This window comes from Parambassis ranga, chromosome 10 (assembly GCF_900634625.1).
Source record: "Parambassis ranga chromosome 10, fParRan2.1, whole genome shotgun sequence".
NCBI lineage: Eukaryota > Metazoa > Chordata > Actinopteri > Ambassidae > Parambassis > Parambassis ranga.
In genome coordinates this window covers 12,725,717-12,752,459 of record NC_041031.1, presented here as the reverse complement: position 1 = coordinate 12,752,459, position 26,743 = coordinate 12,725,717, and the positions used below count along the sequence as shown (strand labels likewise).

The following is a 26,743-nucleotide window of genomic DNA, read 5'->3' as shown; positions in this document are numbered from 1 at the left end:
TAAAACAACTTTAAATTATGAAAAGAGGAGCAATGCAAACAAAAGGTAATAACCAAAGTTTATTTGATTTTGGCATTATGGTCAAAAGATATTACAACAAAATTAAACAGACATACTTTGTCATTCATAAAACCAGCTCATCTTTCCCTTTCGCACTCATAACATTTCTTTCTTTTGTCACCACACATCCACTGTGTCGCTGGTCACACATGCACATCATCCAGCCATGTGTTCCTCTCATTTAATGTATTCTTAATAATACAATTACCTGTAAAATACACACACTCACTCTTACAAAAACCGCACATTCAAACACAAGCATGCACACAGTGGGCCCCTGTCTATCTGAGGCTGTTGCTGTTGGGTTGTGACCCAGCAAGGCCGGGGTGGTCGGGACTGTGGCGGTTCTGCAGAAGAAGATACAGAGTTGGTTTTAAATATGTGCAGTTCTTTAATATAGCTTAAAGACATGAATGCCAACTAGTATGAGTATAGAAAGCAGAGACACTTGATAATACAGTATATGTGATAATCTGGCTAGTTTATCTCTGCTGAGTGAGAGTTTTATTCTGCATCTACTGCTTGGTTTTTGTCCTGACACACAGCGCAGAGTCAAGTGTGTGTCTTTCCAATAATCAGTCCATTTTGTCCAGTTAGGTTCAAGTCATATCTCAAAAACACAGCAAACAGAATTAACTGATCTACCTGCCTATAATGTCACATCAAAGTGGCTAGACAGTTTTGCAAATGACAGATTTCAGCTTTAGATTTTTGATGCAAAATTTTTAGTTATCAGTCAATAGAGGTTGAGTGCAAGTTCACAGGTCTGTCTGCAATTTCAAAGCCATATTTTATGTGACATTGATTTCTTTGGTAAGTAGCAGAAAGTGGGATACTGTTTTATTGTCTAGTCAAGATCCAATTTATAAGAGTGACGATTCGCCGCTCATGAGTACATTGAGTCTCATACCGCCACCAAGTGGAAATGTTATGAATTACTAAGGCCTTGATGGATTTTCTTACCTTTTTCTTTTTCTTGTCTTTCTTCTTTTTCTTGCGGTCTGGGTCGTCGTCCCTCTTCTTTTTCTTCTTCTTGGGATCAGAGTCTGATGGAGTTTCTGTGACATAAAAAAAAGGTCAGTATAAACACGTCATATTGCTGTGTACCTGTGTCGGTGGAAATCTCACGTCCTACCTTGTGGTAATGGGTCCTGTGGTCGATGGTGCTTGTGCTTGTGTTTGCTCTTCTTCTTTGGAGGCTGTATGTGCATCAGTCTGTACTGTTCTGGGAGCTGGAAAAACAAACATAAGCATTCATGTAAGTACTAGACTGAACAATATGACTGGAAATTATGTAACACTATTTACAGTAGGCAAGAATATTGTAATTAAAAAATGGACGTTTGTAAATACCGGTCCTGTGTGTAGTCTGAAGCCTGTGAGCAGAGCACCAGTAAGTGGGCTGAAGGAGTTTCCACACACTGGAGGCTTATCAATTAGTGAGCGTAACGAGCTGCCATCCTGTGTGCCTGGACAATCAATCATACCTGCAGAATAGAAAGAACAAGTGAGTGTAGTGCTGCTTGTGGGATAACAGTTTAACACTATTTAAGGTCCTTTTTAAATGTCTGATGTTCACAAGTTATGAAAAAGAGGCCAAAACTGGCCATTCGGTGGAGTTTTTGCATTTATACATTTACTGGTTTGTGGTGAACAGAGAGCAGATAAGAGTTAAGGCAAGGCTCATGATTTACCCCACTTAGCTACATAGTTGTCCTGTCTGTCTACCCAGCATGGCAACTGCTAGCTAGGCAGAGGTGCCAGGGGCCAGCTATCCTAGGAGTAACTGGGGATTCCCCAGGAGAAAGCTGCTGGATGCAGGCAGACTAAAAGCTCCCTGCTCCATTTCTACCATAGTCCCATTACCATGACACCATTTAGAAAACACTTCAATTCACTAAATTGAATTGGTTTAACAAGGTGTTTTGCCCCCCTCAGTAATACCTGGCTATCTAGCCATTGTTATGTCTCACCTGGTAACTCGGGCAGAAAGTTGCTGAGTTTCTCCTTCACCTTCTTCCCGCAGAATTTGTTGTAGGCATGTTCCAGGTTGTAGTGTGTGATGAGGTTGGTGTTGCCTGTTAATTCGTTTCCCACTACAAACAACACAGTTTCATGTTAAAATGATTCTTAATCATTTACATGTCCTGCATAAATAAGTACTCAAACTGAATATATGACATTTTAAAAGTAGTTTCCTGAACTGATGTTTCTTCAGGGATGCTTGGGACGTAATGTAACATAACGGGTATTTTTTTATCAACAAGAAGCATGGTTGGACTTTTTTATGTCATAAATATCAGAAAAACTCTCTCTAGTAACTACTAACTCATCTACTGTAAGACAAGTTGCTGATCACTGTAATTAGCTTTGCTGAAAATTTTGGTCACCACTTATCCGCTTTGCTAACGTTAGCTAGCAATGTTTACAAACTGCTAAAAAAAACATTTCGCAGCAGCTTACATATTTATTATTTGAAAAGTTAATAACACATAAAGTATTTGGCAGATAGTAATATTCCAACTGTACCGGGAAGCTCCCGTAGTAAGTAGAAAGGCTCATTCATAACACCGGGCTTCCGCAGAGCAGGCCCCTCATCCCCGAGCTGCGGTGGCATTTGTCCCGCCATAGAGACTTGGTTTTGCGGCATCGGAGGTGGAGGCTTCCCTGGTCCGAAACCCAGAGACGACGAGCCGGGCGGTCCCTGAGCTTCATTTTGCCCGAACAAAGTTGAAAACATTTCCGTCATATCTATCACGACTGATACATTTAAATAAAACGAAACGCCGGGCTATCGTAGCTTATGGCTCGCAGTCTGTAAGCAATTCACTGTGAGTATCAACTGCTCGACGCTCTACTGCTTTGTGGCGTTATTTTCATGGTCCACTTACCGTAATACTAGACACAAAGGCACACTACCGTAATGGTAGAGCCACGCATGAATACCGTAAAACCTCAAATAATAGCCGAGCCCGAACTGACGCCGGTCCCGTTTAGAGGCCCGGTCTGATTATGGATTTGGACATATAAAGGCCGGCCTCAATTATAAGCCGGGTCTGATTTCCTCATAAGGTAAGGAGCAAATATACAACTATAAATATAACATAAAAAACAGCAACAATTTATGCCAATGTGTGACATTGGCATGGAGACACATAAACAAGCCTAAAGAAATGTTCAATGACATTAATGATGGAAGGGATGTGGACAACTTTTCAGCTAGTTCTGGATGGCTTTTTCGCCAGAATAATTAAAGGCCTGCCCCATAATTTGCGATTTAGGCAAACAAAGGCCCGGGCTATTATTTGAAGATTTATGATCTACAATAATTTCGAAAGAATTTCTGCCTTTCAACATTTTATTTCCAAAGCAAAATCAACAAAATCAATAAAACACATTTAGTATGTACAATTAAGTTATTGAAGATCACACGTCAAAGACATCAGCAGGGCACAGAGAAGATGTCAGCCTTTCAAACTCTTTGGCTGATGCCTAAAAGTAAGAAAAACACAAGAATTGTAAAATTTTTCACATTTATACATATGTCTCATGTCTAAATATATGTTTTGGCCTTTTTAAATAATAATAATAATAAAATAAAGCCAAAAACCTATAATTAGGATTAATTTTATTAACCTCTGTAGGGAAATTTACCTAAATACCAAACTTGTATTTGAGCAACCAGCTCATTTAAATATATTTTGTAGTGTAAGTCTGATGTCTCATTTATTAAAAACGCCAATTCTTAGCTGCTATTTAGAATGTGCTAATAAACATTATTATCCCTAGTCACAGACAACCCTTGACCATGTATCTTACCTTAGACTCATCAACAGCGGCAGCGATCTGGTGTTCAGTCTGAGCAATGCTTTCTCGACCAGCCTGAACCCTTTGTGCGAGGGCAGCATTCTCCGCTTTGATCTTTTTCAGCTCCAGTCGCATGTAGGCTTCCTGCTTCAGATAGTATGGCACCAGAAAGCTGCAAAAGTCTTGTTCAGGAACTCCACTTGGTCGCCTAAGAAAAAATGTACTTGTTAAAGGATTCATATAATCATGGGTCACTACATACATTTTAATAATATTGTTAATGCTGTGTACTGACCATGCTTGGTCTGGATTGTTTTTGGCAGCACTTTCCAGTTTGTCCAGCTCATTCAGTTTGAATTCTAACCGGCCTTCCTCAATTAGTCTGCTGATGTCCTCCTTCGTGCACACAGAACCACAAACATTCATGTGAACAGGTCATATTAGAGGCAGACTGATCAGTGCATAATACACAGCCTGCTGTTATTACAGTTCAGCACACGTTTCTGATCCTTCTCGGGTTCTACCATATGTCTATGGTTGATTGTTGATGAGGAAACTTGGGTTCCTTGACATCCAAAGGCATTACTGATCTGCTGTGCTCAATGTTATTCTTGACCATGTATTATTTTTTCCCCACCAGCCACAAGGGTTGAGATCCTTGGGCATGTAATATGCTACACACCTGTATAGTCTTCTTTAACTCCTCTATGAACTGCTTGTGGATGCTCTCCATTCTTTGTGGGTTCTTCTTGTACAGAGGACGAAACATGCTGGCAAATCTGTTAAAACTGTGAATAGAAACAGTCAACTGATAATGCAGCAGTGTGTGGCTGTAATCAAAACACAAGACCTTTTTTTTTTACATTAAATTGACCAGTCATTGAAATGATTACCAAATATAAACAATATCTACTTTGAGATCAATATTTCCATTTATCAAGCATTCAAACTGTAAAACATGAGGAGTTATAGTTAAGCTAACTATATTTGGGTTCCGCATTGTGTGATAACGTCCACCTATAGATTAACTAGCTAACATTGCTTAATATGTATAACACAGTTTTACAAATTGTAGGTTAGAGTAATGACACGTCCTCAGAAGCTGTTTCGGGTTAGGTTACACACAGACACGACGCATTACCTTGCATGTTCGATGTATTTGTTCAGGCTCGTCTGCATCACTTTGTCGAACAGCTTCAGCCTATTGTAGCGAGCATCTGTTTGTCTGGACGGTTTGTCGACGACTGCCATGTCTGAGGAAGCTTGTTCTGTAGCTTCAGCGGAGTGTTCATCAGCCTCGCTTGCTCTTTCTTTGCCTTTCTCCATGTTTACCTTCCTCTGTTGATATTTTACACTACCCGCCAAATCTACGGCAAGTCGCTGCACACAAAAATAAGAAAAGCGATCATTTGGCGCATGCGCGCATGTGCGCAGACGCTTAGTTACTTCAGCTGTCATTTCTCCTCAAACAGATCGTGGAAGACTGTCGTCTCTGGCTGCCAGCATGGGTCTGATCACAGGAGTCTGTACTTTTTTGTACCACTTGCCTCAGATTTACAAATGGCTGCTGAAACCGTACTACATCACGTCCTTCTTCATGACTATCGCCTTCATGGTGGTCAGGAAGGCTCCAGGACTGTGCGAGCACCTGGCGACCCAGAGGGAGGACGGGAACTCCTGCGACTTTGACTGGGTGAGCATGGTGGGGATAGTGTTGCTCTGCGGTGCTGACCGCTGCTAAATATGGAGGAGCTAACACAGCCGTTATACAATAAGTTAGATTTACTCACATGGCATAAAGTTTCTTCTATTATTGCTTGTTTTTACAGAGAGAACTGGAGATTATCATGTTTCTCACTGCAATAGTGATGATGAAGAACAGAAGAGCTAGTAAGTACACATATATCTGACTAGTGTTTGTTCATACGTTTATTCTTTAATCCTGGGAACCCAGAGAATTAATCCTTCATGAGGTTTTAATTAGTTTTATTTGTAAAGGCTTGGAAGATGAATGAGTGTGTTTAACAGCCAGAACAAGGACACAATGGCAATGTCTGTATAGCAAAGAACTGTTAAACTTTAACCCAGTAGGTCAAACAAAACCTGTATAACTGCCTAAAATCTTTGACCCGAAGAGAAGTCCCACTACAGCCCACATCCAGGAAGTGCTCCACAAAGAACCTGGCTTTGTTGTGTAAACATTGGAGTGTAAACCTACCTTCTTGTGACTTTGTGAAGGTTATTCATTCATTCATTGTTCCTCCTCTTCTCTCTCTTTTTTCTCAGTCACACTGGAGCAACACATTGGCAACTTGTTCATGTTCAGTAAAGTGGCAAATGTTATCCTCTTCTTCAGGCTGGACATTCGGCTTGGCATCCTCTACCTCGTATTGTGTGTTGGTCAGTGTTTTTTAAGTCTCGTCACAAATATGAACTTTAATGTTAGTAATGTCGACTACCTAAACAGTGCCTCAGTCCTCATTATGTGCCTTATGCCAACATGCAAACCTTATCCATTCTCATCTCCCCAAACTATTTTTGAGGCACAGAAATCCTCTGATGCCATACATTACATTACATAACTTTGATATCGAGTGTGTATCTTTTTAAGTGATTAATTCCAGGTTATACTGATTATCAGTTATCAGTTCGTTTCTCTATGTTTTGTCTCCAGCATTTGTCATGACCTGTAAGCCTCCTCTCTACATGGGCCCAGAGTACATCAAGTACTTCAGTGACACGACCATAGATGTGAGTTTTTAAGGATGTCTTTTAAATGCATAGTAGTTCCTAAGGGCTTCTGATAGACCTCCCTGTCTGCTTGATGATGGCTCTTCTAATGTAATTTTGTACGATTGAGTCAACAGGAGGAGCTGCAGAGGGACAGTCGAGTCACGTGGATCGTCGAATTCTACGCCAACTGGTCCTCTGAATGCCAGTCCTTTGCTCCCGTCTTTGCTGAACTTTCTCTTAAGTAAGAAATCACCTTAGGCTTTCCAGTAATCCAAGCCTTTACTATGGCTCACTTTAAGTTACAATCACTTAATGGCTGACATGTCTTGTCTGTGCTACAGGTACAACTGTGCTGGACTCCGGTTTGGTAAGGTGGACATTGGTCGCTATGGAGAAGTTTCACAGAGGTCAGTCACTTACACTGTGACATACACAGCAGTACTCATATTAACCCGAATAAGGCATACTATTCAATGAGATATTGCCATGCAAACACTGTTTTCTGTTTACCTTAGCCCGATATTTGATTTATTTGTGCTATTCAAAAACGTGCCCTTGCAACTGATTGCTTTCTTTCTGAACAGGTACAGAGTTTGTACATCTCCCCTGGCTAAGCAGCTGCCCTCACTAATCCTTTATCAAGGCGGACAGGAAGTAATGAGACGTCCAATGGTGGACAACAAAGGAAGAGCTATATCTTGGACCTTCAACGAGGTGCCTGTATTCTGTTTCCTAAGTGGGTGATGTTTGGGTAGACATGCTGATTATGAATTTTTATTTCATCCCTAGGAGAACATTATCCGAGAGTTCAACCTCAACGAGCTCTTCCAGAAGTCCAAAAAACTGAACAAAACCCGAGGTTTTAAGGAAGAGCAGCTGAACGGCTCTGAGCCAGAAGAGGGCAGCAATGAGCTACAACCTGAAACCATCGAACAGGAGCAGCCCACAGAGAGCAAGAAAGACCAGTGAGGTGCAGATGATGAGGATGATTAAGGGAGAACATTTCCATGCCTTAAAATTACTGTTAAAAAATAAAATAGAATGGACTGGGGAGAAGAATACAGGTGCCACCACCACTACTAGAAGTTGTCTCCACTCTCAGTATTTACCTTGTCTGACTGGGTATGATGCAGCTTTGTTTGAGTACAGTTATGTATTTAGATTGAGCAATGATGTGAGGATGTTAACTTATTTCAGAAAAATGCCTTTTTTTGTATTTTTTGTTTTGCTACATTTCATCACTGTGAAGTCTGCTGTCTGTATTTTGCAATTACTGTGTTTACTTTTGTGTCCAATTTAAAAAAAGTGAGGTGAAACCGATGTGTGCACAGATAAATCCATGACTCGAACACTGTTAACAGTTTGACCTTTTTATTCAGAGAAGACATCTTTTTAAAAATTCTTTATAAGGCCATTTTGGAAATTTTAATGTACTCATTACAGATACTCGTGAAACTCGTTCCATTCATCACATCCCACAACAACAATGTTTTTTTGTTAATCTCACACAGAAGTATACTTGCTAGACTGACATAGTTTCAGAATGGTGACGGCCACCATCATTGGCCAGGGCTGGAAGAAGAAAGGAACACAGGTTCTCTTTATGTCTGTATAATGGCTGCTTGTGCCATACATGTTTCTTTTCTTGTTGCCACCCACACATTAACTGGGTGTTTGACAATAATCTCACAAGAATGCACGCGAGTGAAGCATTCAGCACGACAAACAAAAGTCACATGCACACCGAAGACATAGCCTGGTAGGGTTGAAAACTCGTAACACCGTTGTTTGGGTTGACTGATGATACTTGTGTGCTTCAAGCGTGTACTTGCCCTCCAAAATATGTGTCACATTCAGACAGCTCTGACATTCTACTGTGGGCTTTGATAGTAAAAATAATATAAATAAACCGTTTACTGTAATGCCCAATTCTGAAAAAAAAACGCACCTCCCTTCTATCATTAATTCTTACTCAACATGGCAGTGGGTTAAAAAAAAACACACACACACAAGCTGTACCTTTACAGAAATTTACCAAAAGTCAATCAGAAAACTAATCTGCCTTACAGTATTTTTTTCAGAAATGTGTAAAAAATAAAAATCATACAAAAAATAAAAACACTAAATTCACTATGAATGATTTCAAGGCAATAACAACACATCTCCAATTGCAAAACAGTCCTTCAGTGGATTCTGTGGCATTTCGTTTCATTTATACACTTTTATCATGAGAAAATATTTAGATTTTTTTTCTTCTATGTAAAGAAATAAAACAAAGACTGGTTTTAAATTGTGCCCAGATCTACAAGGTTGTTTTGTCTAGTGAAAATAAATAAGCCCTTCCCTCTCTGCCCCTATTTGGCTGGCCATCTGTTAAAGGTATAAGGTTGCTAGCATCATGACTGACCATCAGACAAAACATGAAGACGAAAAGAAAAAAAGCACACCAAAAGACATACAATGATCTTAAAGCTACAAACAGATTTTGCATAATGTCTCTAGCATTATCATTACAAGCGTACATTCCACAAAGATGCTTGTGCTGCAAATGTGAGAATCAAAAATTTCTTTGTGGCTTTCAAACATTAAGCTCAACTTATTTACCACTTTAGGAGTCCACCAAAGGATCATCACTCTCTTTGGATGATGAAAATTCCAGCAAGGGCTTGCAAAGTGGCTGATGCAGCCATCAATTATAAACAGGCAACTGATTTGAAATCGCTTTCATGAATAACTACATACAGTATCTGCCACCCTCATCAACAGTTATCTTCAATACCTGACAATTTGACCCAAGAATAATCTGCAAGATTTTATACATTTATATAAAACAATATTTAAAAAAAAAGATTTATAAAACTAAAATGATACTGTATTTATACGTTGGACTCTTCTCTCCATGACTCTCGTCAATAAACTGCGTGGTCCGTTTCAATTGGTCAGCAGTCCTAAATCCTCCCACTTAAAATCTGAAATCCACTGGATAAAGGCCCTCCTTTTCATCAGACTGCTGTCAATACTCTGTGTGCTAATGTACCAAAGTAAAATAGCAAATCCTTGAATAGCTATGTGTGTTCTATAGACATATCCGTACCCAGCCATGATGATACGGTCACATCAGTCTATGGCTCTCAAAGTGGCTGAATGGAGACAATTGATCCTGTGAAAAAAATGAACCAGTGTCCCTAGCTACTCTTTGTTCAAATCCGAAAGCCTGGCAGAGAAGATTGGCCAGTGGTGTTACAAAGATAACAAAGTGAGTACCAGACAGGCCCGCTCCTTCAGTCTTTTGCAGTGGAAACAGTCATTTTCCAGGAGCCGGCAGTCTTGAATAATATCCAGCACAGGTAAGAGACAAGTGGAAATTGTCCAGTGACTTTTATCCTCATTTCTTGCGAGAGACCATATTCGTCACTCAAACTGATATCTCGTATGTGGTCCCTCCGACGCCAGTTACCTTCTTCACCCCGCCGCCTGGTTTGGGTGTGGTGTGATTGGCCAAGACTGGGCGAGAGGTGGATCTGATTGGACAGCCATCAGAAAGGGGAGGGGAGATTCAGGGAATAGAGAGAGGAGAAAGGGAGGTGGAGGTGAGTGGTTCTACTTCAACAATAACAAGCAAGCACAAATGGCAAATGTTTTCTACACAGGATCTCATAGGGGACTTTGTAACTATACACAAAAGGCTACAAAGAGCTAAACACATACTGCAACTGAACCAGTAATCGGTACACACATTTAACAAGCAAACGCTGTCTGTAAACTGAAAGGAGGAAAAGGAAGACTCACACAGATCAGGGAAGAGGAGGAAGGCTGACACAAACCGGGAAGGAAGAAGAGCGGAAAAAGGAGAAGGTGGAGGAAGAGTAGCAGGCTGATGGATCTGGCGACGATTCACTACTCACTGTGGAGCCTGTTGCCCTCCTCCGACTCCTCCCCCTCCCAGCACAGTGCCTCCTCCTGCAGGCCGAGGCTTGTGCTGATGTCCTGCCTCCCCAACGTAAGACATGGACTTGCCCAAGGAGAGGCCACGAGGTGGTGGGGAGACAGGGGGCTCCAGTGAACGAGCCCCAGGGGAAGAGGATGAGGAGGAAGGGTTACGAGGAGCTCGGGAAGAGAAGTCCTGGTTATGTTGAAGCAGGTTCTGGGTCTCAGGAAGCCCAGCGGAGGAGGGAGGGGGTGGGCTGACAGCACGCAGGTAGGCCCTATGGGGAGAGGAGAAAGTGGCAGAGCCCTGGAGCAGCTGCCCCTCCCTCTGCTGGGCGATCTGAGCTGAGAGGAAGGGCGACGTGTAACCCTGCAGCGGGCTACTGGGAGACATCACCTCTGGCTGGCCTGTGATAGTCGCTGAGGGAAATTGACCATGAGGCTTCTGCGGCGACAACTCGTGGGCGGCTGACTCAAACTCTGGGCTCTCAGATGGCGTCAGCAGGCTGTCATAGGACAGGCTGCCATTCCGAGGCGTCTGATTGGCCAGGCTTTTGTAGCTGGTGTCTGTGGTGCCCTCTGATTGGAGCGTGGCAAGTGGGTTATGTGCAGTGTGTGCTGAACGCAGGCTGGAGGAGCGTGAGCCGCCAGTGGACAGAACCAGAGAGGATGGGTAGGAGGTGTAGGAGCGCCCAGTCAGGGAGTAACCTGACATGCCGCCCGACACCCCCCCAGCAGTCCCGCCAGGGCCTCCGGGGCCCTCACCCCTCTCCCCTCCCCCCCTGCGCGCCCCTACAACTCCCCCCACCACTGTGGCCCCATCCAGGCTGCTTGGCTCCGAGTGGTAGCTGGGCTGACGACTGGACTGGAGGATGGAGGGTGCAGGAGAGTCAAGACTATCCCCACGGATCAACTGAAAGGAAAAAAAACACACCACAGGTAAAGAAGGGGGAGGGTGAGAAAAAATGCAGTGAAGATGAAGGTAGGAGTGAAGAGGGGAAGAAGAAAGATGTAAATTACTATCTTACATCAAAATAGGAAATCACACCTTTATACTAGGTTCTAACAGAAAAAATGTGTGGTGGGGAGAATTGGATGCTTGACCAGTGCTCCACTTTATCATCACACTACTGGACTGGAAACATTGACTGGGTTGAACAAGCACTGACACTGCATGTCAAGACTGTGTTTGTGTCAACACATAAATGGAGATACAAATACATACGGTACATGAAATTCACATTCCAGTCAATGCAATCTCGAAGGGGAAGGATAGATCCACTCAAACACACAAACATGGCCAAAGGGAAACACACACACACAGAGACTTACTGATCAACCGATGGCCACTGAATGATCAATTTAAAGTGAAAACAAAAAAGAGGGGCATGTATTAACCTCAAAGGAAATTAGAAGGAGTCCACGAGTTCACAGTATGTTATCATTTGTTCTGCTGTACCTGCTTTCCTTAGGGCAACGAGTTTAACCACATTTGTTATGTAATAAGGATGTGTTTAGATTTGCATGAATTTCAAATAGATATGTAAACAGTCTTACTCTCTGTTCTAATGCGTACCTTGTTTGGATGTGTGATAGCTGCGTGGTTCCTTCCTGGGCTGTTGTAGGCTGGTCGGTACTTGTACATTGATGGCGTAGGAGGAGCTTCAGTCAACAAACTACTCTCTGAGAGACAACAAACATTCACCTGTTTACACGAGACTTAAAACACACTTGATTGTCACTGAGGTGATGTATAACTGCAGGCTACATCTATCTAGGTTCACTTGTGTATTTATATGTCTCACCCTCTGTGTCAGCACGGGGTAAACTGGCAAAATGAAGCTCTGGCTTTGGAGGAGGTGGCGCCTCTGCATCAGCAGACTGGCTTTCCATCTGATCTAGACTGCTCTTGGACTGGAAAAGACAGGAAAATAAGCAGACATTCACTGTTAGGCATGTCCTGAACTAAATCAGAAGTAACATTTCCTCCATATGACATTTTATTTTGAACTCAACCAAACTGAAGGTTTTGGCATCTGATTAACCCAGATCGTATTTAGGACGTGAGAATATTTATGTTCAATAATTAAGGAGAAGTTGAGAATTATTCTCATCTTAATTAACTGAAACTTACTTAACCTATAGGTTTACACTGATAACAAGAGTTTGTTATCAGTGTAAACTGAATGTTAGTGTCCCCCCCCCCCCCCCAATCACTCACCCTCGTGCTGTGTCGGTCATTCTGGATGCCATTATCCAGGACCTTGGCTTCTAGTTGGGCCTCAGTGAGAGGAGGTCTAAGAAATGGAGGCTGTACCTCCACTGCCTGACGGCTCCGCCACCGACCCATGTACCTGTAAAATATGCATATTTTATATAAAATACTTTTCAAGAGAGATACATTAAACTAACGGCTTAGCAGTATGGTGCTTTATTAACAAATATAAATTCTGAAGGCTTATACTCATATATAAATATATGAATATATATTATCCATACATGCATACATAAATGAACAACAAAATGAGAACAATAAAAAGGGACCGTGGAAAAGTGGAAAGGGAGCAAGAGTGCAATGGAAAGAAATAGGCAGTGGAAAAATAACAACTGTGGGGCAAAGTGTTAAAGGAGGGGAGTAAATGGATGAGTGCAGGGGAGAGAGAAGATCTGACCTGGGTGCCTGGGAGCTGCAGAGTACATGGGTGATGTTCCTACAGCAGCCATTGGTGAAAGGGTTAACGCCTCCACGAAACTTCCCTGTCACCTACAGTGTGAGAAAAACAATCATGCTCACTTATGCATACCATCCACCCACATGGATACAAACATAAACAAAACCACAGAGCAGAATTTGTCAATGTGAATTCAAGATGCAGGCAACCAGTACTTGTATATACCTGTTCATTTGTGGTCCTACCACGAGCCACCAGCACTATGTGGAACCCAGTCAAGCCAGCGACTGGGACAAAAAACAGACCAGCCACACACATTACAGCCATACTGGAAGCAGGAGGTCAAGGAGATCACAAAAAGTAAAAAAACAAAACAACAGCTGGAAAGTTTCATGATACATCTGGTGTCTTATTGACATTGAAAGGATACGTAACAGCAGCATGTGGTGTGTCCAGCTGTTGGCGGTGGTGGAGAACGTAAACCAAGCCAAAACCAAACACATTAATGATGTGGGTTGTAAGTGATAACAAGAAGAGGAAGAAATAGCGATAATTCCTCCGACCAATGCAGTTATTCACCCAAGGACAATGGTGATCAAAATCCTGAGAGCACAGGTTCAGAGAAAAAAAAAAGGCAAAAAAGATAAGACTGAGAGGACAATAATAAGGAAGAGCAACAACTACAAAGCCTCAACATCAGATATCCTCACAGTTTCTGCCTCCCACACTCAAAGAAAACAAAGAATAGGACCAATTTAAGCTGAGCAGTCAAGTCACACAACACAGAAACTGAAAGACACATAAACAACAGTTTTCTTAGCACTGAATATATCAACCTTCTTCAGGGCTGTGTCCACTAGAATTATTAAGTGATTAAGTGAGAAACATATTCAAAGTAAGACCATAACAACCTGTTGAGAAGTAAAAATGAGCCACATCTTCATCCCATTCTACCCTTTTTTAATGACTGTATAAATTGATTATTTTCTAATTAAGAGCGATTCCATCACCTGTTGAGTAAATGTGTCAGTACCTCTACACAGTTGTCGCAGACTGAGCAGTGCGAGCAGCGGGGTGGGCGGTAGAAGCGGCAGGTTGAGCACCACTTCATGCGCACCTGAATGCCTTTGATCTCCACTGTCTTATAGAGCGGAGCACGGAAATCATCCTCTTTATCCTCATCCTCCTCCGCTGCAGAGATAGATAGAATAAACTAAGAATACACTCACATCATAAAACAATTTTGTCATTGTCACTAAATTTATATAGGTCTTTACTGACTTTATGACATATCTATCCAAAATGACTGAATTATGCATCATTAGCATGTGCGGACCACCTTTCTCTAACTCATACTTGCACACAAACACTGCTGGCATCTGTTTACCTCTGGGAAAGATTCCAGGGTCCATAAAAGTGGCCATGCAGAAGTTGGCGAGGGTGAAGAGGAAGATTACTGCATTGTAGATGGGAATGACAGGCGAGAAATAGTCCGACAACCAGGGGCACCTGCACAGCGTCAACAAGGATGGAAACAGAGCAACAGTTAGACAAGCATGCTCAAATCCCTGCAGGAAGTGACAAGACACAGATGGGAAAATTATCACTGCACACTCCATCAACTCCTTTTGTACTCTAAAGCAGTAAAAAAGGAGCTTACAGGTGTAATGGTGAGAAACTGTTGTGTTGCTGAAAAGAGGGCATTTGCACTCCCTTCATTTTTCTGAATAACCAACAGTTTTAGACATAAGAGCATATAATCACACGGCATATAAAGGATCTTGATTTACACCAGCCCAAACGCTCACTCATATGTACACAGATATGCCCTCTGGCACAGTGTTTAAATCATAAAGAGTGTGTTGTTGTACACATATCAGACAGACTATGAAACACTCACGTGAAGCAGAAGAAGAGGGTTGTTGATCCAACTAGGAACGTTGTGGCTGCGGACACCGGGACATATCGGCTGGGTCGAAATGGACGGGGAGGAGCAGAAGTAGGGACGCCTACTCCTCCCCCAACCCCCCCACTACTGAAACCCGGCATCAGAGTCGGATAGAGAGGAAGGGGGAAGACAGAGAGACAGAGGTAGATATCTACAGTCTACCTACTGTAAAGGGATGCTGTACAGGTCAAAATAGTGAAAATAGTGTTCGTTTGGGAGGAGGGGCCATGACTAGAAACTGACACTATGCAAAGAGTAAACAAATGGAAACATGTGGGTTTTTCTGTGTCCACACACTAAAGGTCTCTCGGCACTGATTTAATCACTACAAATTGCAATATACAGCTCTACTTGCAAGTGTACAGCTTATGGTAAATATTTGATTTTTATGCATAATCTTAATAGAAGCTTATAAAAGGAAAACTATACAAGAAATATGTGTTACAAAAATATGTGTCAATAATCAATAAATATTTTTTTGTATGGCTTAAATTTAACTGTATTTGGTGCAACAATTATACATCAATAAATCTAAGCATGAGCAGCTCTCTGGCACAAGTGCAACTGCAACACTGCTGTGCATATAAGCAAAAGGACAAACACACTAAACCAGCAATCTATTTTTCTCTCCACTACTGAAATGCAGTGTTTACAGTAATGCTCATCACTGTGCTTGAGTTCTGATAATCCCTCTCAGAGAAATGATTTGAAAAGAAATGAGCAGGAAATTAAGAGGTAGAGGGTGGGTAGCCGGCAGGCTGAGAGCAGAAGCATGTGGAGGAGAACAGGCAGAGGATTGAGCGCAGCAGCTGCTGATGACTTCTGTGATAGTCCCGAGAGGGCTTATTTAGGCACTAGGTGGGTGGAAGAAACTGAGGATGGCGGCAGGAGGGAGAGTGCCAGCATTTCAAACTAAGCCAGCAGGAGAAAACAACAAAACAAACAGATTTCAATTTTAACAAGTTGTAGAAAGCTGCTTAACATCAAATAAAAGTCCAACTGAAACTTATTTCTAAAAAGCTGCTTAAAAAAAAAAAAAATAGCCGGCCCTGCCTCAACAAGTAAAACAGCTCAAATAGCCTGGCAGAGTCCTCTAGATCCCTTGAAACCCCTCCCTTGAGTCTCTGTGATAATACGGGGGTAAAATCAACTCATTCCATTAAAGAGCCCCATGTGTGCCACCAATGTGTCACTGCACTTGGCTGTGTCTGGGTGTAGTGACCTCTCCCACCTCCAAATTCTCTGCAAACAGATCTCCTTTCCCATGGTGCATCTCTTAATAAAAGCCATGTACAGCAGGGGCGTTATGTTGGCTGACACATGTTAGAGGTTCTTTTTATTGGATAACCATCTTCTTCCACACCCCTTGGCTCTGTGGGTAAGATGCTGGGTGCCCCTGTTAAAAAAAAACAAAACAGAACATATTGTACATTACTTTTGCAAAAACTGAAGCTCAAATTAGTACTTGACTAGATTACCTGCCAATAGTGTTAATAAAGAGTCCAAACTTCAAATTAATCTCAGATTTATGACAGTATAGGACAGCATTGGAATTCTGATTATTGATTGAAGACATGCCATCACATATTATTTAAATTAACAATTCCCTATTAGTAAAATTACAATAAACAGCTATGGCCACAAGTGTATATAACACCACTCCACTACTACAATAATATAACAAGAAATGTCAATGCCACACTATGCTTTTCACTTCTAATCTCTTTTTTAGGATAGAAGGGAAACTTATCTAAGGGAAGAAAACGTTTCACTCTGATTTCACAACAAATCGATTGACTAACACAGTTCTTGCTTTCCTAAAGCCTGCATTACACTGTATGACGATGCACTGTCCATAAACAGAGTGGTTTAACAGCCTGCTGTTGTTGGAAAACAGAGCTGTCACTTCAATGCCTCAGGTGCTCAAACGAACACCTCCTACTACTGGAAATTGGAAACGAAATTGTGACGGGAGGGAGGGAGGGAGAGAGATAGTGTGTGTGTGAGAGAGAGAGAGACATCATGCTAATTTCCTTCATCCCCACAAGAAAAACTAGTCCGTGTGGTGTGAACACCGAAAACGGATCTGGAGTAACAGTGTAATCTGATAGTTTGGACACACCCCTCTTTTCAATCATCATCTGTACTAACAAATAAAGAGCTGTGGCTGAGACAGTGTGTCAGCGTGCCCGTTGTTAATCATCTCATCTTCCCCACGACAAATCCCCCCGACTATAATGGATGTTAATCCTAAAATCTCCGTGTCGAGCCTTGTCTGTCATGTCACCGCAACAATCTGAACCTAGCAAGCTACATTGATAAGTGGCCGGTGGAGCAAATGTAATCAATATCCTGAATAATAGTGTCACATTGAAAGTTGCTTTCTGTTGTCTTTTTTAAAACTACAGCGCTTGTTTGACTATCGTTTCGTCTTTGAATGATACATTGAGAGTCCAAGCGTTTCACAGCAGGCCAGGGCACAGCTAGGACTCACTAACTAACGTTACAACAATCTGCTCGTACTGCCACCGTTTTCTTTAAAATACCTACCACTATTATAGATTATCGGTCGCTGTAATGTCGTAGCTGAAGCGAATTACAATAGATTAAAGCGCAATACATACTTGGTAATCACTTAGTGAGCTTCTGCCTAGCCTCGAAAGTTTTTGCGACACTGCTCAGTCCTTTACCACAGCCACAAGAGTTAGCTAACGGTGGTTACCTGGCTAGCCTGTAAGCCTCACAGTGGCGGACCAGCTTTCACTGACGACCGACGATACGAATATGACTACTTTCAGCTAGACAGTCACCGCAAAGAGCACGCAAAATAAACATCTACTATCAAACAAGCGAGCTGTCTTACCTGTAGGGTGTTGGTCGTCTCTGTCCTCCTTGAATTAGCTGCTAACAAACTACTTAGCTTGATGGCTAGGCCGACATCGGAATCCCGGAACTAGTCGGTTGTCCCTCAGGTGGGATGAACAGCCAATCAGCGACCGAGGAGGTGTGGTCTCTTTAAAAAGCTCAAACACAGCATAATGGTGAAATATTGAATACGAGTATGTACTGTACTACAGACCCAGAGATCTGAAAACATATGATATACGCACCTGATTGAGTTTTTTTAACTGTACTATTGTACTTTTATTAACCTTATTGCTTTAAACTTCCTTTAAGTTTATTAATGGATAAAGATAATAAAATAATCTGACAAACCAACATACAAAATTAAAACTACTTTGAGGCACTGCTTTAATGTTTATCACAGTTAAATAACTGTATGATGATAAATTACTAACTTTGCTGTCAAGACTTATGACTTTATCGGTAGCTCTAACATGATCCGTCTACAAAACACACATCAATTGAGTTCCTCTTGTAGTTCATCCAAACAATGACTGCCATACTGGTTCTGTGTGGCTGGATGTGACCTACACATTAGTGTCCTTTGCCTTACTTTTGTCAAAACAAACATGATGAATACAGGACAGGACACATACAATAGAAGGCAGGGTATGTCTCCCACTTTGTAACCACATTTAAAAGGTTGTTGGATGAAAGCAAAATAATTTGGAAAACCAAGTGTGTCAGTTATTGGATATACACAAAAAAACATTGTTGGGTTGGAGAATGTTAATTAACTGACAGTGTAATTATAACAAACACATAATGTTTTAAATGTCAAATTTTATTTCTCAAGGGGAAAAATATTATATATAAAACAATCAAAGGAGAGGCAAAAAATATTCCTACTTTTACAAAGTTTTTTCTCCTGTCTTAAAAATACACAACCAAGACAACTTGAAACTGACAACTTCTCCCTAACATGAGTCCACGTTTTCTCTGAGTCCTGCTTTATTTCATATCCATGAAGCGGATGTCCATAATGAGCAGAGTATGCCTAGGCAGTGGTCTAGGTGATGGGGACAGCACTTTCATCACTTGTGCTTGAGTGTCTACAGCATTTACCACAATAAAGCCACACACAGGGCTCTCCACTATTCCTTTTCTCACACCTTCCTCTCCATCTTCAGCACTGCTCACACTCAACACATGATATGTCAGGTCTCTCCCTGGTGTCACCGGCACCAGTTTCAGCTGTGTGTCATCCTGAGACATTCCTAGTGGCAAGCACGAGTCTGGGATGGACGGTGCTCCGATCTTGTAGATGCGGACGTCTGAGAAGCGCACTTCAAATGAAAAAGGGTAAAACGTAAGTCCCCGGAAGCCGTAGAAATACTCACGAATCTTCTCATCACGAGTATCCCGCCGGCACTCCTTGGATCGTTCCACCACTCCCCCAGATTTGGGTAAGAGCACAACCCGCACAAAATGAGGGAGGTCTCGCTTGAGCTCATTGTAGAGCCTCTCATGGTCCAATACCAGCACCACATCCACCTGAAAGGTAGAAGCACAGTGGACCAGAGCCTGGTATCCCGAGCCCTTCACCCAGCCGCAGGTGTTGATGATACAGCCTCCCACGCTGGCCTTCCTGTTCACCTCACAACGCTGGGAAAACACTTCAGCCAGGCATGATGTCAGCTTTTAAAGAAGAAAAGATCAAAGTTGGCACAGAATAACAAAATGTCTGATGTCAAAATGGTGAGAAAATATCTTCTCACCTTGTTGTAAAGTTTGATGTTGGTTCCTGGAGTAGTAGAGCCAAAGTGGTAGACCAATGGGGCCTGAACAGAGAAACCTTCCTCTACATCTGCTGGACGCTCAATACAAAGTGCTGACACTGTCCCAGGTATAGACACCTGAAGAAGAAATGTATGATTTTACATGCTAAACATAACATAACACAACAAAAGGCCCTTAGCCCTTAGACACAAAACTTGTGCAATGTAACAAAATATCATGGATCTAACAACATATTAGTTGTCCACTTGCTGCTCGCTGTGTTAGTAGAGGAGCAGAAGATTTTGCTGTAAAAGCAATAACAAGTTTAGTGGTTTGTTGTTGTTGGAGTGAGTGCATGCGGGTTAGGGCTGTGGTGTCATCGATTCAGAGAAGCTGCGTATTGGGTGTACACACCGGGACCAGGTTTCAAATGCTAGCTAAAACTCATCGGAACAATGACAATAGAAATGTATGTAACAGATTGTTGCACTGCAGTTTTACTGTAGTTATACTATTTGTATAGACTGGTTAAGTGTTTATTATAATAAATTACATTTATCTTACCCCACTCTGTCCCACATCCAGTTCCACAAACGTCGGCCTCCTACCAACCCTCACAGCATAGCTGAGAAGCAGCCGGCACACTGTTGACTTTCCCACATCTGTAGGTCCCACAACCATCACCTGATAAATTATTCAATGTTAATGAAGAACACATTCACTGAGATCTGACAAGATTACTAATCAAGGTCTCTGATACCAGTGGTTTGTTATTTTAAACATACCCTTGGTCCCCTCTCATTGTCTCGCTCTGCTTGTTTTCTCATCTGTTCCAAAGCAGCATGTGTGTTTAGGTAGAGCAGCATGGGAGTATCCTTGGACACATAAGCCACCTGTGATGATGACAGATAGATGCTGGTCAATCAAATGTTTTATTGATTAAGTGAAACACTGTAAATTTGACACAACTGTTCCATTGCTAAATTAAATGAATATCTACAACAGTTTACTCAATTCTCGTTCAGGTCCTTACCTCCGGCTTTCCATAAAGGTTCACAGTGCAACCTTGCCAAGTGAAAACTGCAATCTTGGAGCCTGGTCCAAATGTATACTTCTTGTTGCGGTTGAGTTCTGAGCCAAACACCTCACCCATTCCTGTGATAAGTTCCAACTCGACTGGCTCTCCTGCCTCCCCTGCCTCAACCTCAAACCGAAGCTCAGTCTCCTTATCCAGGTCATACCTGGTGCTGACCTTTCCAGCTGCTGGAGCATCTTCAGTCGTCTTTTCAACGCCTTCTGTTGCCATGACTGACAAGAAACTCCACGTTAGCAAGAGCAGCACATACGATATAGCTCTGTTCTGTATCAGTTAAAATGTTTATACTGACAAACATATGTCGACATTGAAGCAACACAGTTTTAAATGACGCTACCGGGTATCCGAAATGCTTCACATTTTTAAATTTCGACTACTTTTTACATTACAATACAAGCAAGCTTGCTAGCAGTTAGCATACCACAGCTTATATCCTTTAATAACTTGAGGAGCCATATACACCCTACAAACGCCCCATACATCGCTGAATGTCTCTCGTATAATCACACGAACGTCCATCAACTTATCACATTAATACTTACACACTGATTTTAAGCCTTATTGTAGAATGAAAATATGATCCCCAGTCATGAGGAAGCGCTATCGTGGCTGGTCGCGTGTTGATGAGGTCACCACAATAACAACCAATAAAAACGCCTTCAGATCGTCGTTTCTGTTGTATTTCCGGTGTTATTTTGTTAAACTGTTTTAGTGTTTTTATAGCAAAATCAGCTGTTCCGTAAGATGATACACTCCAGTCACTGCTGCAAACTATATCATATTACAGAGTTAAGTCAAATTATTCCCAGAATTAAGTAATTATTACAGAATTAGCTAGAATTAAGTCATAACATTACTAAACTAAAGTCATATTATGAAAACTCCAAAAAACACAATTGGCAAGAGCAGTCCAATACCAGTTTGCTGTCAACTTTTGACTCGGCCAGTGGTCTCACCTGTTGTGCAGTCAATACAGGCAACGTCATCTAAACACTGAATCTACTAAATTGACGCCATATCATGGTTTTACATGTATATTTATGTTTTTCACACAAACATAAACAAAAACCATTTATTTACCAAAGACAGATATAAAATATGAGATACATGAACAACATGTACACAACAAAAAGCAGAATTATGTATACTCCAATGGCTGAGGAACGCTCCACTAGGTGTCGCCATGGATCCAGAAAACATGAGCAGCTGGAGCAGGTTCATCAGAGGAGGGACTGATTTCTTTGGTCACTCCTCATCATTTTGCTTCCACTGGTCACATCCCCTTAATACTTGGCTGCACACAAAATAGGACAAGTTATGTTTTATTTTAAGTTCACAGAGTATTCATATATAAGTGCTTGCCAACCACAAGCTTGTATATAAAGTTAAAATACAGCATGAAAATAATATTGATTAATTTACTAAAAATCTACAGAAGCTTATAATATTCAGTAGCATATGTAAAGCTGACATATTAAAAATCTGTATCGATATTATATTCGGTCTGTCTGACAGCTTAACAAACCCTGACAAACCTTCACTGGTTGACATCTATTCAGCCTTGAGAGCCTCCTGAAATGCAGTAACTACTTCATCAGGCTGAGGAAACTTCAGCTTACGAGGTGGACCTTTCTTTATTCCAGTCCACAGAGATATTTCTGTTAAGAGATGAGAGAAAATAAAAAATTATTGATTGTTATTCGTGTAGGATATATTATTAGACATGGAATTACTGTGTAATCAGATTTTATTCCTTTTGCCAATGCTGCTCCTGGTAAACACGGCCTTCTGTTAACTGTTCAAACAGGATTTAATGAGGCTGTGTAGATTTATAGGGAGATTTTACATTCTTTGCTTCTACAAAATAGCTGTATTCACACATACTTTGTACATGAGGAGTCTGAAATCTGATGGTACTGAATCAGTTTGTGTTATTTACTCTACCAAGTGTGGTCTGGGAAAGTTTTACTTTATCTCACCTTTGTCTCCATTCAGCAGAGTGATTTCGAAGCTGTTCCTGCGTGGTTTCTCAGGGTTGAGGACGACAGTCAATTCGGGGCAGACAGCCAGGAGGGCAGATTTGACCTCCTCAGCATTACGCCCATAAACTCGTCAGCTTTTACTGCCAGAGGAACAGGTCAACCATCAGATGTGGCTGAATTTTTACTTAAATGTATATATACAACAAGAACTGTTCATAAACTCAAATAATTTAAGGGTAAAGTTGTTTTTACACATGTCAAACCAGTAGCTGAGAACAACACTCACAGTCAGCTTATGTGTGAGTATTGTAAAACAAAATGGATTCTTATTACTTGTTATACAATGATGCACTATATTAAATGTTTCTGTACAACATATATCTAACAGCTTTGACAAGTCACACTTCCACCAGTACATTCTCTTAGTACTTCTTTTCAACAGATTATGAAGTTTTAGAAGTACTCACCAGTGTTCAATCACCACTCTCTGGCCTTCACGGCCGGTCTCCTCATTCCCTCCTCCACCTCTCTCCTTCTTCTCTTCCACGGATGGTTGCTCCTTCTCTGCCTGAACCTCCGCTTTGCGCTTTGTTCCTCGACGACCTAAACAGCACACATGGGGTTGTGATTATAACGATTTAATAGTTACTCGTCTTTATTAAACGATGTCAGAAAACGCAACGGGCTTTTCTATTCAGTACATTCCAAATTTAATGCTCAGTCTCTTTCTGGAGTATCTCGGAAACTAAATAATAAAAAATCCCCCTGTGAAGTCACTCAACACAAGTTGTATGCTTTGCTTGACTGTTAGCCTCAAGGCTAGCTGAACTAAACTACAAGTACCAAACATGGCGTTATACTCATTGATTACAGCGGCAGGCCGTAACTAGTGGCATAACACAAAGCACCTGTACATCAACAGACACACAAACATAACGCTTTACACTGTATAACTAAGGTAACTGTGCAGTTTGTTTACAGACTGTCTGTATGAATACACACCCACCTGTTTTAGACGCCATTGCTGTACCAACTACCAAACTTCCGCGCGCATGTCGATTGTACCATTATATTGCAAGAAAGGGGTGTCAGTGTCAGGCGATACCATTAATGATAAGAAGACTTTTAAAACATATTCCATTGGGTATATTTATATTAACTCAAAACTTAACTACTAAGGCTATTAATTTTTACTTTTGGTTATTTTTTAGTTTGTTTCTTCATCAAATAAAAGGCACACTTTTTTCCAATTATTGTTTTTTTTTCCCCATAAGTGGATGTTTATTATTTTTGCACACAAAGAAAAAACTAAAGGTTAGTCATAACTTGATGTCCAGATATTTAATCTGCTTACAAAATGATATCTCTCACAGTTAATGCTGCAAACGATATGTCCTCGCAGCAAGGACAGATTTAAAGCAGTCTTGGTTAAAGTAATTAGAGCATGTTTCATAAAAGGTCTACTGTTTCAACATGATATTCAGCAGACGGACCATCCTTAGGTTGAGTTGTCTAATGGATGTGATGATATAACGGCTTTTCCAATGCTGCATAAAATGGATGCACGTATACAGAGATAATATGATGGGACCTCAGCAGCTCTTATTTGTCTCATACATGCGTCATCTCCTCCTGCTAAAACCTCAACACACTTTTACATTAATCCTCCTTTCAGACCTTTCCAAAGAAATGTCTGTGTATTGTTCTGTGTAAACAGTGGACAGATGAATGCAGGTCCTAAGAGCTGTGCTGTCATATCCTCTAAAGGTTTATATAATCTCTACATGAGGACATGTTCCGAACAACTGAAAGACAGCATTCAAAACAAACAAGAAAGTGCAAGAAGCCCAAGCAGAGCAGCAGATGGAGGTGCTTAAGGACTCAGAGTATGAAGCTAATATGGTGTTAACGGAATAACTAATTCTCCCATGTCACAGTGCACATGGCAGAAACATTTTTGGGCACTCAAAGTAAGACAATTGTCTGAAGGACGTCACAAGTTGCGTCTGTGCCAAAGAAGGAGCTCTACAGTGGAAGGCAGAGTAAATGAATCACAGCCGCTCATCTAATCTTTTGTTCCCTTATCGGTAACAAACTCAAGACACTTTTTGGCTGCATCTGTCAGCCCCTTCTGAATCAGACCACCAGACAAAGACACTTCGAGGCTTTAGTCTTTCTTTGGCGCCCCGTGCTGTCTTTGCAGTCTGTCACACAGTATTTTTAGCAATGTGCACAAACCTTTGGAGAAGCAGCCAGACCGTCGGACAGATGTGACCTGTCCTCACCCGCTTTACCTCCATGTGACTCAAGCCCGGAAGCACAGCACGGCTGCTCCCACATCTCACAAATACATGTACACGGATATATGTGTTTATACACACACACACACACACATACAGACGAGGGAAGCAACACCAGATGCCTCATTCATAAATCCAGGAATTTGTATACTGTATGATATTGCATAAAATTACATATCATTAGCATCTCATGGCAACAGTGACAATTTCCCAATGGACAATAGACACACTAAGACCTCTGCCGTCTGTAGGAAATGATGCAGGACCTTATACAGAACAGTATCAGTCTCACATTTTGAACTTGTTGCAATAAAAAAACACACAAGCATGCCTTCTTTCTTCTTGTTTTTAATATTTGACAATTACTGTATCTTGAAGTTTTTCCTATGATGTCCTTTGGTGACACCAACACAAGCACTGGTGTGGCTGCACTCATTGCAAAGTCTCAGTGTTTCCTTGAATAGTCAGTGTTTCCACACAAAATGATTTATTCAGACAGTGCGAGGAGCTCCTCATTTCTTTGTTTTGCCCAACTCTTCCGTTTGGCGAGTTATCCGGAGCAAAGGCCTCGCTGCTTCAGGGGCTCAGGTTTTCACGTGCTGGACAATGGTAGCTGGCCAGCGCAGCAGTGCTGCAAATGATGTTCATCAATTATGGATGCTACAGGTCATGTGTCACGTTGACTAGAACACTGCACTGTCACAACTTACAGAGGCAGGGGATGAATCTTTTACATTTTATGAAAATCTCTTTCTGTCTCTTTTAATATCCTTCCTGGGCTTTTCTGACGTCAACATGTGTGCCTCAGTGCGTCCTCTATGCAAATAACACATGTGAAGGTGAACGTCAGCAGACGTGCCAACTCACACAAGCCAGCACGCAAGCTCGGCCAAGACAAGTATAACCATGAGGGGGAGATGGTGACAGAGAAGCGCTGAGTGACAGCAGCTCAGACAAAGGCTGACTGACAGCAAGTGAAAGGCACGTAAACACACAAAGAAGAAGAAGAAGTAAAGCAGAGTTGAGGAAGAATGAGTGGGCACACATCATCAAAGTCTGACGACTACAGAGAAATGCTCTGCTAATGGCCTAGATATGTTCCTGCACCGGAAGAAAGCTAAATATGTCCCACGACCATCCAGGCAGCTGCTGTTAGGCACAGAGGGCCGACTCCAGTTCTGCCATAAATGTTGACCTAATATGGGATGTGAAATCACAATGAAAGTTTTTGATGTGCAGTGATGAAGTCAGACAGGAAAACCTAAGATGGAATGTGTCACTTATTACCGCCATCTCCAAAGTACTGTGAAACCACATGACTTGCAGGTCATTAAGTGCAACAAAATGTGCAACAAAAGTGCAACAATGGCAGACTGGGAAATGACCACATCCTAGAAGCCTGACCAGTGAAACAAGATGAAATATGAAACATGACAAATAACACTGTAGTACTTTAACAATTTCCCAGAAACATCATCATCCATCTTTACTACCCAGAACAAACTCACATGATGTCAGCTCACTGGTTCCCGACACTCCTCAGTCCTGATAAAAAGCTAATTCAGCAAAATACATCAATACGATGTTGATGAAGA

At 41.6% G+C, this 26,743-nt stretch overlaps 6 protein-coding genes across 7 annotated transcripts; 1 reads left to right on the top strand and 5 right to left on the bottom strand.

Annotated features, from left to right (window-relative positions):
- Positions 1-33: 33 nt before the first annotated feature.
- med19a (mediator complex subunit 19a) lies at positions 34-2,809 on the bottom strand. Its single transcript, XM_028416327.1, has 6 exons — positions 2,590-2,809; positions 2,034-2,156; positions 1,414-1,547; positions 1,196-1,292; positions 1,024-1,118; positions 34-407 (listed from the first exon to the last, which is right to left on the bottom strand). Exons 1-6 carry the CDS (start codon positions 2,807-2,809, stop codon positions 342-344), a joined length of 735 nt encoding a protein of 244 aa, XP_028272128.1. The 3' UTR covers positions 34-341.
- A 677-nt stretch (positions 2,810-3,486) lies between these two features.
- On the bottom strand, positions 3,487-6,101 carry pmf1 (polyamine modulated factor 1). Its single transcript, XM_028415608.1, has 6 exons — positions 6,086-6,101; positions 5,009-5,247; positions 4,550-4,655; positions 4,163-4,263; positions 3,880-4,075; positions 3,487-3,552 (listed from the first exon to the last, which is right to left on the bottom strand). The coding sequence occupies exons 2-6, from the start codon at positions 5,191-5,193 to the stop codon at positions 3,487-3,489; spliced, it is 654 nt and encodes a 217-aa protein (XP_028271409.1). The 5' UTR covers positions 5,194-5,247; positions 6,086-6,101.
- tmx2a (thioredoxin-related transmembrane protein 2a) lies at positions 5,300-7,958 on the top strand. The gene is made up of 8 exons (XM_028415606.1): positions 5,300-5,560; positions 5,697-5,757; positions 6,154-6,267; positions 6,542-6,618; positions 6,735-6,841; positions 6,942-7,007; positions 7,185-7,314; positions 7,390-7,958. Exons 1-8 carry the CDS (start codon positions 5,372-5,374, stop codon positions 7,567-7,569), a joined length of 924 nt encoding a protein of 307 aa, XP_028271407.1. The 5' UTR covers positions 5,300-5,371; the 3' UTR covers positions 7,570-7,958.
- zdhhc5b (zDHHC palmitoyltransferase 5b) lies at positions 7,958-18,108 on the bottom strand. 2 transcript variants are annotated; one of them, XM_028415604.1, is made up of 13 exons: positions 18,011-18,108; positions 16,379-16,543; positions 15,100-16,059; positions 14,587-14,708; positions 14,233-14,390; positions 13,630-13,802; positions 13,425-13,527; positions 13,200-13,291; positions 12,749-12,881; positions 12,333-12,441; positions 12,104-12,210; positions 10,506-11,440; positions 7,958-10,121 (listed from the first exon to the last, which is right to left on the bottom strand). In XM_028415604.1, exons 3-13 carry the CDS (start codon positions 15,246-15,248, stop codon positions 10,016-10,018), a joined length of 2,187 nt encoding a protein of 728 aa, XP_028271405.1. In that variant the 5' UTR covers positions 15,249-16,059; positions 16,379-16,543; positions 18,011-18,108; the 3' UTR covers positions 7,958-10,015. The 2 variants fall into 2 exon arrangements, with proteins under 2 accessions (XP_028271405.1, XP_028271406.1); XM_028415605.1 differs by lacking the exon at positions 18,011-18,108 and adding an exon at positions 17,772-17,837 and having other exon boundaries at positions 15,100-16,543.
- Positions 18,109-18,814: 706 nt separating this feature from the next.
- Positions 18,815-21,495, bottom strand: clp1 (cleavage factor polyribonucleotide kinase subunit 1). Its single transcript, XM_028416385.1, has 6 exons — positions 21,409-21,495; positions 20,804-21,078; positions 20,556-20,663; positions 20,335-20,454; positions 19,770-19,907; positions 18,815-19,689 (listed from the first exon to the last, which is right to left on the bottom strand). Exons 2-6 carry the CDS (start codon positions 21,074-21,076, stop codon positions 19,003-19,005), a joined length of 1,326 nt encoding a protein of 441 aa, XP_028272186.1. The 5' UTR covers positions 21,077-21,078; positions 21,409-21,495; the 3' UTR covers positions 18,815-19,002.
- A 429-nt stretch (positions 21,496-21,924) lies between these two features.
- On the bottom strand, positions 21,925-23,889 carry selenoh (selenoprotein H). The gene is made up of 5 exons (XM_028416611.1): positions 23,855-23,889; positions 23,316-23,451; positions 22,846-22,988; positions 22,402-22,524; positions 21,925-22,160 (listed from the first exon to the last, which is right to left on the bottom strand). The coding sequence occupies exons 1-4, from the start codon at positions 23,868-23,870 to the stop codon at positions 22,418-22,420; spliced, it is 402 nt and encodes a 133-aa protein (XP_028272412.1). The 5' UTR covers positions 23,871-23,889; the 3' UTR covers positions 21,925-22,160; positions 22,402-22,417.
- Positions 23,890-26,743: the final 2,854 nt, after the last annotated feature.

What these genes read in the sequence shown, in the direction of transcription:
- med19a (XM_028416327.1), bottom strand. Translation starts at nt 2,809, where the DNA reads ATGACGGAAATGTTTTCAACTTTGTTCGGGCAAAATGAAGCTCAGGGA. An exon ending in CTTACTACGGGAGCTTCCCG is followed by an intron (nt 2,157 to 2,589) that starts GTACAGTTGGAA and finishes TGTTGTTTGTAG; the next exon opens with TGGGAAACGAATTAACAGGC. An exon ending in TCAGACTACACACAGGACCG is followed by an intron (nt 1,293 to 1,413) that starts GTATTTACAAAC and finishes TTGTTTTTCCAG; the next exon opens with CTCCCAGAACAGTACAGACT.
- tmx2a (XM_028415606.1), top strand. Translation starts at nt 5,372, where the DNA reads ATGGGTCTGATCACAGGAGTCTGTACTTTTTTGTACCACTTGCCTCAG. An exon ending in CTACCTCGTATTGTGTGTTG is followed by an intron (nt 6,268 to 6,541) that starts GTCAGTGTTTTT and finishes TTTTGTCTCCAG; the next exon opens with CATTTGTCATGACCTGTAAG. An exon ending in TATCTTGGACCTTCAACGAG is followed by an intron (nt 7,315 to 7,389) that starts GTGCCTGTATTC and finishes TTTCATCCCTAG; the next exon opens with GAGAACATTATCCGAGAGTT.
- clp1 (XM_028416385.1), bottom strand. Translation starts at nt 21,076, where the DNA reads ATGGCAACAGAAGGCGTTGAAAAGACGACTGAAGATGCTCCAGCAGCT. An exon ending in ACAATGAGAGGGGACCAAGG is followed by an intron (nt 20,455 to 20,555) that starts GTATGTTTAAAA and finishes ATAATTTATCAG; the next exon opens with GTGATGGTTGTGGGACCTAC. An exon ending in ACATCAAACTTTACAACAAG is followed by an intron (nt 19,690 to 19,769) that starts GTGAGAAGATAT and finishes CTTCTTTAAAAG; the next exon opens with CTGACATCATGCCTGGCTGA.
- zdhhc5b (XM_028415604.1), bottom strand. Translation starts at nt 15,248, where the DNA reads ATGCCGGGTTTCAGTAGTGGGGGGGTTGGGGGAGGAGTAGGCGTCCCT. An exon ending in ACACCACATGCTGCTGTTAC is followed by an intron (nt 13,528 to 13,629) that starts GTATCCTTTCAA and finishes TCCTGCTTCCAG; the next exon opens with TATGGCTGTAATGTGTGTGG. An exon ending in CTATCACACATCCAAACAAG is followed by an intron (nt 11,441 to 12,103) that starts GTACGCATTAGA and finishes TTTTCCTTTCAG; the next exon opens with TTGATCCGTGGGGATAGTCT.
- pmf1 (XM_028415608.1), bottom strand. Translation starts at nt 5,193, where the DNA reads ATGGAGAAAGGCAAAGAAAGAGCAAGCGAGGCTGATGAACACTCCGCT. An exon ending in AACAATCCAGACCAAGCATG is followed by an intron (nt 4,076 to 4,162) that starts GTCAGTACACAG and finishes ATTTTTTCTTAG; the next exon opens with GCGACCAAGTGGAGTTCCTG. An exon ending in CCGCTGTTGATGAGTCTAAG is followed by an intron (nt 3,553 to 3,879) that starts GTAAGATACATG and finishes TCTTACTTTTAG; the next exon opens with GCATCAGCCAAAGAGTTTGA.